Source organism: Bidens hawaiensis, unplaced genomic scaffold (genome assembly GCF_021521415.1).
Source record: "Bidens hawaiensis isolate Kalapana, Puna unplaced genomic scaffold, B.hawaiensis_p1.1 tig00015461_1, whole genome shotgun sequence".
NCBI lineage: Eukaryota > Viridiplantae > Streptophyta > Magnoliopsida > Asterales > Asteraceae > Bidens > Bidens hawaiensis.
The window spans coordinates 5088-18508 of NW_027492384.1; the positions used below are offsets into that span (position 1 = coordinate 5088).

General features: G+C 43.0%; 1 protein-coding gene across 1 annotated transcript; it reads left to right on the forward strand.

Moving 5' to 3' along the window:
• The first annotated feature begins 1802 nt into the window (after window positions 1-1802).
• LOC143549287 (protein SAMBA-like) lies at window positions 1803-12651 on the forward strand. The gene is made up of 3 exons (XM_077040218.1): window positions 1803-1962; window positions 2983-3093; window positions 12470-12651. The coding sequence occupies exons 1-3, from the start codon at window positions 1803-1805 to the stop codon at window positions 12550-12552; spliced, it is 354 nt and encodes a 117-aa protein (XP_076896333.1). The 3' UTR covers window positions 12553-12651.
• The last annotated feature ends 770 nt before the right edge of the window (window positions 12652-13421 follow it).

A 13421-nucleotide genomic window follows, 5' to 3' on the forward strand; every position in this document is an offset into this window, starting at 1 on the left:
CCCGATTTGTATTATCTCTCCTAACATATATTAGATTGATATAATATTATCATTTTTTCCATCATAATTATACATGTACACGAATACTTATTGGTTAGATACATAATGTGGTATAAAATACTAAAAAATTGTACCAGTAGTAGACTTGTATTGGTTGCGAATCTATTCAAACTTGGTGCATGTAGATATGTAGTATATACTCTACTTGTTTACAATATAATCCAAAACATCATGGTTTGTGCCTAATTTTTTTTAATTAATGAGTATTAATTATTGCACTTGAGTGTCTAAAATAGTTGGACTTTTTTAAAAAAATTACTTAAGATTCATGAATGGAAGTTATAATACATTGTTTGATAACAAAGGTCGATTTTTGGTTTTTACGATTCGATTTGGTTATAAAACTCCCTTCGATTCTTGGTTTGGCTCAGGTTTTTTATGTTTTTATTTTATTTTATTTTTTGGATATATGCAAAACTGAAACTAAAGTGTAAATTTGATCTAAAATTATACATGAAACTGATCATGATTGTCAAGCACCTTGAAGAGGTGAGGTTTAATGGGTGTAAAGATCTTGATTTGGGTTTTAAGTAATTGATCTTTAAATTTATCACATACTGATGAATACATTTAAATACTTGCCAAGTAGTTCAAAAGATGCAATTTCAATCAAATATTAGCAATGCAAAAACCTTCTTTGCATTCTTCCAAATAATGCTATAAAATGCGTTTTTAACAAGTAAATCACACTAAAATTTGCCTTAATGCACAACCGTCAACAAAAAAATGACCCAAAACATTGTAAACCACTTTTCATGACATTCAAAAGCACATATGAATTTGCTTTTAAATAATCTGAAAAGGAATGGAATACATAAGCAAATCAAAGCTATAATGATGTCTTTTTATGGAAAGCGATTACAACAATTAGCCGAGAAAAAATGTAGTAGTAACTCACAAAGAGAAGATTAGGCACACACAATTAACCTATGCTACATAGATCGAGAAGAGAGTGTGATCTTTTAACTCTAGAAATTTGACAGTCCTGAGTTTGAGAGAGCAATTTTCTACTATCGTCATGGGCGGGAAATAGTGAGAGGGTTTGGTGATGAAAACTGTGAAGTATGTGAAGAAAATAATGATCTTTGAGCCATAGACATTTGAGAGTGTTGAGTTTGAGAGGGTAATCATCTAACAGTTGCTATGGATGGAAAATAGTAAGAGGGTTGACATCGATCTGTTTGTGATGAAAACCATGAAACATGTGAAGGGAATGATGATGTTTGAACCTAAAAAATTTTAGATTGACGAGTTTGAGAGAGCAATTGTAACACCCGACCCATCGCACAACCAATATAGTCCACTTTGCCCCCGATGGATTGCCTATTTACAAACTCACGAATTTGTTGTTAGTTGCACCAACAGAGACTTCTCAGGAAGTCATCAATTCTGAACGACTTCCATTTAAGCATACTTAATTGTGGAGTATTCATCTGTTTCTCAATCAAGAAAATCTCAAAACACGTTAGTGATTTAAGAGACATGTCATTCCTTATACACCAAGATTCTCTTCTATCGATGACTAATATAGAATTTACGTAGAGTGTAACGAGTCATAATAATATTCACAAGTTTAGATCCCTATTGTGGCTTGAAATACAACAACTTTTAGGGGTCGATATATAATATTCACAAGTTAACGTCCAAAATTAAAAATATCTTTTAATTTAATTACACAGAGGGTTTCAATTTCAAATAATCAGTTTAATTATTTGAAATCAATCAATATCAATCAGAGAACGATGAGCAACAGTTCACTAACATCATCACCGGCAAGATCATCGATATCTACGACGGCGATTGTGGGATCCAACGCAATGTCTTCATCGCTAGCCGTCGATGAACTCCACTTCACCGCCGATCTCACCACTCTCCAAGAACGTAAAGATGACGCTCTTCGAGGTTTTAAATCTTTAATTATATCAATAGATTATGTTAGTTGAGTTTTATGGAACTGGGTTATTTGAATTACTGTGTTGTTTGGTTTAATTTTGACCGTAGAAGTCAAACTGGTGGTTTGTGGTTTTAGGGTTTTGGAATTAAAAATAGTAAGTGTGATTAGGGGTGGCAATTCTTCACACGATCAACCCGAGTTGGGTGGGTTGACATTTTTAAGAGAAGTTAGTATTTTGATCTTATAGACGACATGACAAGTGTTATATTTTAAAGTTAATATTTTGATTTTTGATTTTTCATATAACTATTGACTTTTAAAGGTAAAATTAATTTCTTTTTAACTTTTTTTTATCTAGTCTTGGACTTCCAACATATTTATTTAATTAGTTCTATCTGTTTATTCTTGTTTTCTTATTCTCTAATCACGAGCTAATTATGTAAAGTTGTAAACCCAAGTTTGTTAATTGGGAATGAGAGAGAAATACTCGAAAACAGTCAATAATATCACAAATTACAAAAATGTTTTATGTGAGACGGAATAATTAACTGTTTGAATTGTTACCAAATCAGTAGGTATTACTCATATTCGTAAATAAACGTAAAAAGGGTCGACCCGAACACAATGTGGATTTAAATAGGTCGATGCAACACGACACGAATAAATATATGGGTCGGGTTAGGGTTGAAGAATCTCAACACGCCAACCTGAAACCCAACAACCCGACACGATTGGCACCCTAGGTGTAATGAGCTGATTTGTGATTTTGTAATTTTGTATTGATGATAACATTTGACATTCATATGTTGAAGGACTCTAATTGAATATTTAATATTGTGAATTTGTGATTTCTCATGCTTTGACTTTTTAAGTCAAACAAACAGTATTCATTATTTAATATTTTAAATTGTAACAGCAGCAATATGTTCTTATTTATAGGGAAAATCATTAAAGTGTGTAGAAAGTAACATTGACCATCTCGAATACAACAGTTACAGATACAAGTTAATGTAGTGTTTGCAATGCAGTTTTGAAATCGGATTTGATGGCTACATTGAACAAGGAAGTTAGAATGTTGGATGAAGATAGTTGGATGTTTGAAGGACCTCGTTCTCGAATTCACCTCATTTCACGGCCAGGTAAACAGTTTAAATCATAGTTGTTAAAATCGAGCGCCTTTTGCGCATAAGCGCATTTAAAGCGCCAGGCGCATTAATTGCAACTTGCATGCATATTTAAAGCGCCATTAATATGATCCCAACTTCCCATGCATGTTAAATATCATTTAAACAACCTGTTCCTATTCTCTAGGAGTACCTATAGATCCACTATTAAAGCACCTCAATCTTTTCCCAAACTTCCCATGCGTATTAAATATCATTTGACTTCAGTTACTAAATGATTAAAATATTCAGAATTTGTAATTAGGTTTTAGTTTTTTAATTTTTGGAAATCTGGATATTATGATAAATGTGTTAGTGGATCAAATTGTTGTTCTTGACAGTTAAAATGAATGCTTTTTGAGTTGTTGAATTACTGGATATTATGACAAATGTGTTAATGATTATGTTTTTCTAATTATTAAGATGTACTTCATGTTTTGGATTTTGGTTGTTCTATGAACTATTTCAAGAATGAATGCATGTTTTCTTATTAAGATGTTCTATTTTAGTTAAAAAAATTTGTTTTTTAATGTGCGTTTTTTTTTGAATCGGGCGCTTTTTTTGCGCTTATCGCCTGGGCGCTAGGCCCAGCCTCAACGCTTTCGAGCGCTTATCGCATTTGATAATGAAGAAACATTAATCGACCCCGGCAGATTACGGATAATCTGGGGGTTAAATAGATGTTTCCCACGAGGGTTAGGTCCGGCAAAGATGGGTATTCTTCTGATGACCTGCAAAACAGACACCGTGAGCTCGTCACTGAGAGGGGGGGGGTACCTCCTTGTGACCACCCTCCGGCGTGAGAATCAGACTAGATTGCTCTGAATACAAGTGTATATTAAGAGAAATAGCTAGAGCAGATATCAGATAATATATGGAGATATAAGATAATGATACCGTTCCAAGGTGTTGGAGTATTTATAGCCGAAGGTAGGTTTCCAAGCAGGTACAGCCAGCTGTATAATATTCCTTTTCCACCAACTGTGGGCTACGCACGTGCCATGCTGGTAGTTGGTGGGTAGGCAGCGGCTGATAGTGACATGGCCGGCTGTGTACTATTCCTTTTCCGCCGGCTGTGTACTATTCCTTTTCTGCCGGCTGTGTACTATTCCTTTTCCACCAACTGCAGGCTATGTACGTGCCACGACAATGGTTGGTGAGTAGGCAGCGGCTGATAGTGACATTTTGTACTAGAGCGTGCTCCTCGTACTGTTATCGGTGAGCTGTCACCCTGTGATTGGTTCATGGGCTGCTTTGGTCAGATCTTGTCTATTTTGTCCATACCTTGGCAGGTATAATACAAAAGATCTTCCAGAAGCGTACAGACTGGCTCATTTGGGCGGGAGTATTCCCGCCTTGCTCATTCCTTCAGGTGACTATTGAATTATTTAGTGCCTTGTGCGTGTAGCCTTGCTATTAGTGCGGGTAGCCTTCCCTGATGGCTTGTATCCGCAACTGCGGGAACAGGCGGGGTACTTCACCATTGGGAGGCTTTTCCTGCGGGAACAGCTGGCGTACTGCGCGTAAGGTCTTCTCTGAGCATGGTTGGTCCTGCGTAACCAGTTGGTCCTTGTGCAGACGTTCTTCTTCAAGGTGAGTATTGCGGGTCCAACTGGGCTCTGCTGGGACCTACCTCTTCAAGTCCCCCCAGTCCAATGTTCTTCTCATGAATTGTTAATAAGTGAGGTGAACTTTTGGACTTAAGCAAGGGGTTTTGGAAAGGTTTTTTAGTTTTAAGGTTTTCCGTGGGGATTCTTCCCGCGGTTTTCCTAATGTCACTCGCAGAAATTCCTGACTTTTCTGCCTGATCTTTGGTTGTGATGCGGGTAGGTGTTTAACCCCTTCGCACATCGGGAGCGTTGAGTTTCACTTGTATAGATTCTTCACGAGGTTTTGGTAGTTTCGGACATAGTGATCAGTTATGTTAAACCACCAATTCCGCCTTGAAGTTTCAAACAGGCTAGTTCTCAAAAGTCCCGCTATGTGGAGGTGCTATTTCTCTTTCCGCAAGCACGGTCCAGAAGATCCTTCTTGGTTTCAATTCCCTGCAAGTGCTAAGTATGTGAAGGGTTTCGCCTTGACACTGTACCCGCACTCGTCTTATAGTTTCTTTACTTCCAAGGTATTCTTGGCTTCAATTCCCTGCAGGTGCTAGGTATGTGAAGGGTTTCGCCTTGACACTGTACCGGCACTTGTCTTACGGTTTCTTGGGTACCAAGGTAAGGGGGTATATTCCCTCTTATTTTTGAATCTTTGAATCTTTTTGAGTCTTTTTGAAATTCGAAGAGTTGGTGAAAGGATAAGAACAGTCCAAACTGTTGAAGGGACGTTAGTGTCGTCCGACGGTTTCTTCTGACAGTTTCAGGACGTGCAGGAAGTTATGATGACGTGACAGTATATGGTCATTCCAGACGCTTTTTCAGGCGCGTGGGCACGAGTTTTCGGGCCCGTGGGCGCGAGATTTACGGCACGCGTCCTGTCGACAGCTGTTGCCAGCTTGCTCTTTCCACGTGTCATAGTTTCATTGCACCTGCGCTTTTCTCTCTCCCCCCGCATTAAATTCATCGCATTCATTGCGGGTTTTGCCGCCTTCCACACGCAACGACTTACTTCTTCCCATATTTATGCGGTGAATACCGGCATATCAGTGTGGGAAGTTCATAAGTATAAAGGTAAGGCTATCAACACAATGTGAAAGGAGAATCATTTCCATTAGAAGTGGCTCTAGGCCTTTTCTTTACAAGTTTGGAATTGATCTACATGTAACATTTGCGTAATTGAGCTCCATTCCATGTTCTTGGGATGGGAGTGCCATCGAGCCTTTCGAGCTGGTATGCGCCCTTTCCCAAAACTTCTTTGATAATGTATGGTCCTTCCCAGACCGGGGCCAGCTTTCCTGGGCGCTCTTGGTTCGAAGCCTCGTTGTTACGCAATATGTAGTCTCCTACGTTGAAGTTGCAGAGTTTTACCCGTGTGTTGTAGTACTTTTGCATTTGTCGCTTGTAGTTCTCTTCACGCGCTGCGGCTAAGTCTCTGCGTTCTTCGGTTAGCATAAGGTCTAACCGTCTTTCCGCATCACTGTCTTCTGGCTGAATCAAGACCCTTGGTGAGGGTAAACCAATTTCGACCGGGACCATGGCTTCAGTGCCATAAGTGAGGCTGAACGGGGTTTCTCCCGTACTGGCCTTTTTCAGCGTTCTGTTTGCCCAAAGGACGTGTGGAACTTCGTCCACCCAGCCGGATCTGTGTTCCAAGAGTCTTTTCTTTATGCCGTCGACGATGCTCTTATTTGCTCTTTCCACCTCACCATTACCCTGCGGGTGCGCCACTGAGGTAAAGGTGTGGGTGATTTGAAGTTCTTGTAGCCACTTTTGTAGCTTCTTGTCAGCAAAGTTGGTGCCGTTATCGCTCACCAAAGTCTGTGGAAGTCCAAAACGACAAATAATAAATTCCCAAATAAATTTTTTGATATGTTTTGCGGTTGTTTGGGCTAAGGGTTTTGCTTCTATCCACTTGGTGAAGTAGTCGATGGCTACCACTAGAAACTGAACGTTCCCTGCTGCTGTGGGAAATGGGCCTGTCACATCGATGGCCCACTTCTGAAATGGCCATGAAGATGTGACTGGAACAAGTTCATTCTTCGGGCGATGCGTGTTAGGTGCGTAGAGCTGGCAAGACCTACACTTTCTGATGTATGCCAGCACATCCGTATGCATCCCCGGCCAAAAGTATCCCGCGTTGTTTAGCTTAGCTACAACAGCACGTGGACCTGCGTGTACTCCACAGATGCCCTCGTGTACTTCCCTTAGGAGGTAGGCAGCATCTTGGTTGTCCACGCATCTTAGGAGTGGGCCAAGAAAGTTACGTCTGTAAAGGATGTCATCGATGAGTTGATAGTTCAGTGCTTTACAACGTAATTTTCTTGCCTGTGTTTTTGACTCTGGTATTATACCCGCCGCAAGGTAATTTATTATTGGTGTCATCCACGTTTCTGTGCCGGTTTGGATGACACAGATTTCCTTGTGCGGGACTGATGGTGCTCCAAGGAGTTCAATGCGAATATCCTTTCCCAAGTGGGTGAAGGCTAACGATGCAAGCTTGCTTAACGCATCCGCAGATTTGTTTTCGCTACGCTTGACGTGTATGACTTTACAATCGTTAAAATCGCGCATAAGGGTTTTTGCTTGTGCGAGGTACAGGGCCATTGTGTCGTTCACGGCCGTGTACGTCCCGTTTATTTGGTTGGCTACTAACATGGAATCCACGTGGGCTTCCAAGTTCTTCACTCCCATCTTACGCGCAATTCTCAGCCCGGCCAAGAATGCTTCATACTCCGCTTCGTTATTCGTACTTGGAAAATCCAGTCGAATAGCGTAAGTGTATTCTTGGCCTGCTGGGTTGGTTAATTTCAACCCTGCGCCTGAACCCTCGTTGCTGGCTGCTCCATCAGTATAGAGTCGCCAGACATCATCGATGTCCTGTGCTGGGGAGGGTTGAGCCTCCTCCTGGCACTCTTTCTCTCGCGAAGCGGGGACTTCCGCAATAAAGTCGGCCAAGACCTGGCCTTTTATGGCTGGTCTCGGCTTGTACTTTATCGCGTATTCTCCTAATTCTATTGCCCATTTGGCTAGGCGTCCCGACAATTCGGGTTTGCCCAGAACGTTTGCAAGTTTGAAGTTGGTGAGAACGGTGATCGGGTGACCTTGGAAATATCGTCTTAGCCTGCATGAAGCCTGTACAAGTGCTAGGACTAATTTTTCCAGTGTAGAGTACCGGGTTTCTACGTCTGTTAGGACACGGCTAACATAGTAGATTGGCATCTGGATGCCTTTTCGCTCTACTAGCATGACTGCCCCGGTTGCTCTATCTGTGGCGGAGAGGTATAAGATTAATTCCTCCCCCGCTTCTGGTGCTGTGAGCGTTGAGAGTTCGATCAAGCGTGACCGAATTTCCTGAAAAGCTGCTTCCGCTTCTGGTGTCCAGCGGAAGTGCGTTTTCTTTAAACAGTTTCTCAATGTGGACACGAATGGGAACGACCTATCCGCATGGTTTGCCAAAAAGCGGTTAAGTGTAACTAGTCGTCCATTCAGTGTCTGAGCTTTCTTGATGGTAGTAGGTGATTCCATTTTGATAATGGCTTCGACCTTTTCAGGGTTCGCTCTGAAGCCATCTTTAGTAACGATGACTCCTAAGAACTTCCCTTCTTCCATCCCAAAGGAACACTTGCTCGGATTGAGCTTCATGTTTATCTTTCTGAGTGTGTTGAAAGTTTCTTCGATGTCTTTCAACATCGCTTCTGGCTCAGGGCTTTTGACGACCAAGTCATCCATGTAGACTTCCAAGTTCCTCCAAATTTGGGCATGAAACTCTTTGTCCATCAGGCGTTGGTATGTTGACCCTGCATTCTTAAGTCCGAATGGCATCATCTGATAACAAAATGTGCCATCGGGCGTCCGAAATGCGGTTTTGTCCTGGTCGTCTATGGCCATGTGGATTTGATGGTACCCCTTATACGCATCAAGGAAGCATTTAAGGCGAAACGGTGCTAACGAATCTACCTTAAGATCAATTTCGGGTAACGAATAACAATCTTTGGGGCATGCTTTGTTTAATTCTTTGAAATCTATGCACATGTGCCATTGTTTGTTAGACTTCGGTACCATAACGGGATTTGCAACCCATGTTTGATATCTGCTAACACGTACGATGCCCGCGTCAAGGAGTTCCTTGACTTGGGTTCTACACGCGTTAGCTTGTTCCGCCCCCATTACTCTGCGCTTTTGAATGACTGGCGTAAAAGCCGGGTCACACTTGAGCTTATGCTCTGCCTTACTTCGAGGTACATCAGTCATGTCAGCTGGTGTCCACGCGAAGATGTCAGCGTTTTTCTGTAGTAAGCGTTTGAGTAAGGTGAGCGTAGGATCAGTGATTGTTGGGCCGATGGTAACAGCCTGGTCAGGGTATTTGCCATTGAGGGCCCATTTTTCTGGTTCGGTGATGGTTGGTTTAGCCATCTTTGGTTTGGGTTTAGATGAGACAGATGCGATGCATACCTGAGGAATACCGGTGATCATCGCTACACCCTCAGCTGTTGGCCATCACATCATGCCGTGGACTGAAGATACTACGGCATTGAATCTTGCCATCCCGTCTCTCCCGAAGAGAATGTCGTATGTGTGGTGTGGCTTCCTCATCACGACAAAGTCCACGTCCTCTGTGCGGGAGTGTTTTCCGTCCGTGAGAATGACGGGGAAAGATAGGATACCCAGGGGGGTGTTTGTGCTGCCGTCAAACCCTTCCATCGAGGCATAGACCATTTCCAGGCGTTCCTTGTCTTCGTCGTCTAGCTTGTCGAAGAACTGCCTGTACATAACCGTTGACAAGGCGCCGTTGTCAGCAAGAGTGCGGGAAGTGATGTAGTGCCCCAGCTGGCTTTTAATGACGATTGGGCCTTCTTTGCTGGGTCCTCCTGGCACTTGCGGGAAGCGCACCTCAGCTTCCTTCCACGCGCATGGTTCTGTCGTTCGTCTTTTTCTTCCTCTGATGTTACTATGAACCATGTGGATGCTGATGTCAACGGGTTTTCGTCCGTTGCCTTTGTATCTGTTATCATTCCTCCCTCCATTCTTGATTGATGCCACAAGGTGTGTAAGTCTTCCATCCTTGACGAATGTTTCAACAATATCCTTCAAGGATGTACACTCCTCAGTGTTGTGACCCTTTGTCCCGTGGAAGTCACAGGATTTGCTCTGATCCGCATTAGGTCGCTGCCGGATCATTGGAGCTTTTGGCCATGGGAGTTTTCCGGTGGCAAATATCTCCGTGACGCTTTTGGTGAGTGGCGTCCACCGGTGTTTTCGGCTTGATGGGTGCGTGTTATCCCTTCCGCCTACTAGAGGGCGAGAGCTGGATGAGGTGTCAAAGTTTACCCTTGACTGCCAAATACCTAGCTTCTTCTTTTTGTTTTGCCGGGCGGTCCGAACGTTGTTTTCTCTAGTCCTCTGCGTGTAGAGGTGTGTATTCGGGGGAAGATCCCTACCCAGTTGCTTCTCCGTTTCGGCAAAGCGCTTGGCCGCCGTCATGATGGCATCCCACGTGGGTGGCATGCCGTTCTTACCCGTCAACGTGCGGATAAGCTCTGGGTATTCGGCGCCCTGGATGAAAGCGGCGCGAACAAGATCTTCGCTTATTGTGCCCAGACTCAGCTTTTTCGAGTTGAAGCGAGTGATGAAGTCTAGTAAGGATTCATCCTCCTCTCTAATGCAGTTGAGGATCGTCCACTGCTCTTCAGTATATTTCCTCTGTTGACTGAAGTGTTGGCTGAACTTGTGTTGAAAGTCCGCCCAATCATAGATGTGGTGGGCCGGTAAACGATCAAACCACGCCCTGGCCGCTCCAACCAGCGTCATCTGAAACATATAACAACACGTGGGTTCCGTCCAGTTGCTGACGGTTGCCCCCGCTATGAATCTGTTCAAGTGATCGTCTGGGTCGGATATACCGTCATAAGTGCCTATGTTGGACATTTGTTTAGCACTCTTCGGGGCGATTGCTTCCGCAATGTCCTTTGCAAACTTGGACGTTCCCGCATTTGCAACACTTGGTCTAAAGGTTTTGGAGAAGTCACGTGGGTTTCCCCCCGCGTTCCTTGATTTGAAGGTTTCTCCAAAATTCCTTCTCGGTTGGAAGTCCGTTTCCTTGCGCTTCCCTTTCGCCCTATGGCGAGGGTTTGCGTCACTATCGGATTCTTCCCAGTCATCGTCCAAGTACTCGCACTCATTGCTCATGTTGAGCTGTTGTCGAGTGCTTCCGAATTCGTCAGCCTGTTGGAGTGAACGTAAGCGTTCATCCAACTCAGCTTGGAATTCCTTCTGACGTGCTTCCGCCCACGCTTTGACTTGATCAAGTGTTTGGCGGGGGAGCCTCGTCTGTTGTCTTTCCACCTGGGTATCAATGAATCCCAGGGGATGATTGTTTACTGCACGTGCCCCGGCTTGGGTAACCGGGGTAGTGTTTGTAAAATTTACTGCACTTGCCCCGACTTGAGTAACCGGGGTAGTGTTCGTAAAATTTGTGTACTCGCCGGTGTTCCTCCCAGTAGCTGGGGTTGTGATTACCGGGGTTTCTTGGTCACTCGCTGGCCTCGGGACCGGAGTAACGTTAACCATCTTTCCAGAAGTTTTAGAAAAAACTAAAAAAGAAATAGTTCTAACTTTTATGCACGGATGGCGCCAATGAAGAAACACTAATCGACCCCGGCAGATTACGGATAATCTAGGGGTTAAATAGATGTTTCCCACGAGGGTTAGGTCCGGCAAAGATGGTTATTCTTCTGATGACCTGCAAAACAGACACCGTGAGCTCGTCACTGAGAATGGGGGGGGGGGTACCTCCTTGTGACCACCCTCCGGCGTGAGAATCAGACTAGATTGCTCTGAATACAAGTGTATATTAAGAGAAATAGCTAGAGCAGATATCAGATAATATATGGAGATATAAGATAATGATAACGTTCCAAGGTGTTGGAGTATTTATAGCCGAATGTAGGTTTCCAAGCAGGTACAGCCAGCTGTATAATATTCCTTTTCCACCAACTGTGGGCTACACACGTGCCATGCTGGTAGTTGGTGGGTAGGCAGCGGCTGATAGTGACATGGCCGGCTGTGTACTATTCCTTTTCCGCCGGCTGTGTACTATTCCTTTTCTGCCGGCTGTGTACTATTCCTTTTCCACCAACTGCAGGCTATGTACGTGCCACGACAAGGGTTGGTGAGTAGGCAGCGGCTGATAGTGACATTTTGTACTAGAGCGTGCTCCTCGTACTGTTGTCGGTGAGCTGTCACCCTGTGATTGGTTCATGGGCTGCTTTGGTCAGATCTTGTCTATTTTGTCCATACCTTGGCAGGTATAGTACAAAAGATCTTCCAGAAGCGTACGGACTGGCTCATTTGGGCGGGGTATTCCCGCCTTGCTCATTCCTTCAGGTGACTACTGAATTATTTAGTGCCTTGTGCGTGTAGCCTTGCTATTAGTGCGGGTAGCCTTCCCTGATGGCTTGTATCCGCAACTGCGGGAACAGGCGGGGTACTTCACCATTGGGAGGCTTTTCCTGCGGGAACAGCTGGCGTACTGCGCGTAAGGTCTTCTCTGAGCATGGTTGGTCCTGCGTAACCAGTTGGTCCTTGCGCAGACGTTCCTCTTCAAGGTGAGTCTTGCGGGTCCAACTGGGCTCTGCTTGGACCTACCTCTTCAGATAACTATGGTTTAAATATAGTTAATCCGAAACAATATCAATAGTAAGTCCTTTTAAGTTTTTTGTCAGTTAGAATGATTAGGATTCTTAAACTTTCAGGTGGTTTTCTAAGCAAACATTCAGAAACAATGTGGACTAAACAGGGCACCCAAAAACGGAATCAAAATTCTTCGATCAAGTAGAAAACTTTGGGAATTCAAAATGCTTGTGGTCAGATTATCAGAGATCATTTGTGATCTAGCATTCTTTGTATTTGTTCGAAATGTTCAAGCATTTATAAAACATGTATTCTAATTTAAGCAATATATAGCAATTCTTGGAACTTGAATGATTTGTCTGTGAAACAAAGAGTTGTTGAAACATAAACACCTGGGTAAATTACAGGTTATTTATATTTGGTTTTATATTCGAGGTAACTTGCTGATCATGTTAGTATAGGGCCAGATTTTATAAACTAATACCAAATTAAAATAACCATGGAAACATCATCGTCCCCGATCTTCATACACAGTCTAAATCTTGATCTTTTGTTCTTTGTGTTAACTTTAATTAACTTTCAAATGAAAAAAGTGGCAATCTTTGATATGTTTTTGCTATTTGTTTTGCAATCTTTGATTCCTCTTGAATATCTTAAAAAATGAGACCACTTGTTATGTTAAGATGGAGATATCTGGATGGGTTATATCTGGTCTTGAATTCTTAATGGCAGATGTGCTTGCCATCAAAATGTTTGAGAAAATCTAGGGTCTTTATCTTCTACCAAGATTTCATCTTTTAGATATAGAATTTCAGTGGCTTTGTATTGACAGTCGACAATACATATAACAAATGCTACACATCAACGACTCAACGTCATGTCACTACACAACATGATTTAACAAGGTGGCGAGGTGGCCATGCGCCTCCCACAACGAGACGTGAACTGTTACAACCAATGAACTTTAGGCACGTCCAGAGTCCCGTTAAATGACATGTTACAACCAATTAACTTTAGGCACGTCCAGAGTCCCGTTAAATGACAGTATCAATATGCAACCCCAAACATAAATGA

What these genes read in the sequence shown, in the direction of transcription:
- LOC143549287 (XM_077040218.1), top strand. Translation starts at nt 1,803, where the DNA reads ATGAGCAACAGTTCACTAACATCATCACCGGCAAGATCATCGATATCT. An exon ending in TAAAGATGACGCTCTTCGAG is followed by an intron (nt 1,963 to 2,982) that starts GTTTTAAATCTT and finishes TTTGCAATGCAG; the next exon opens with TTTTGAAATCGGATTTGATG. An exon ending in TCACCTCATTTCACGGCCAG is followed by an intron (nt 3,094 to 12,469) that starts GTAAACAGTTTA and finishes TTAAACTTTCAG; the next exon opens with GTGGTTTTCTAAGCAAACAT.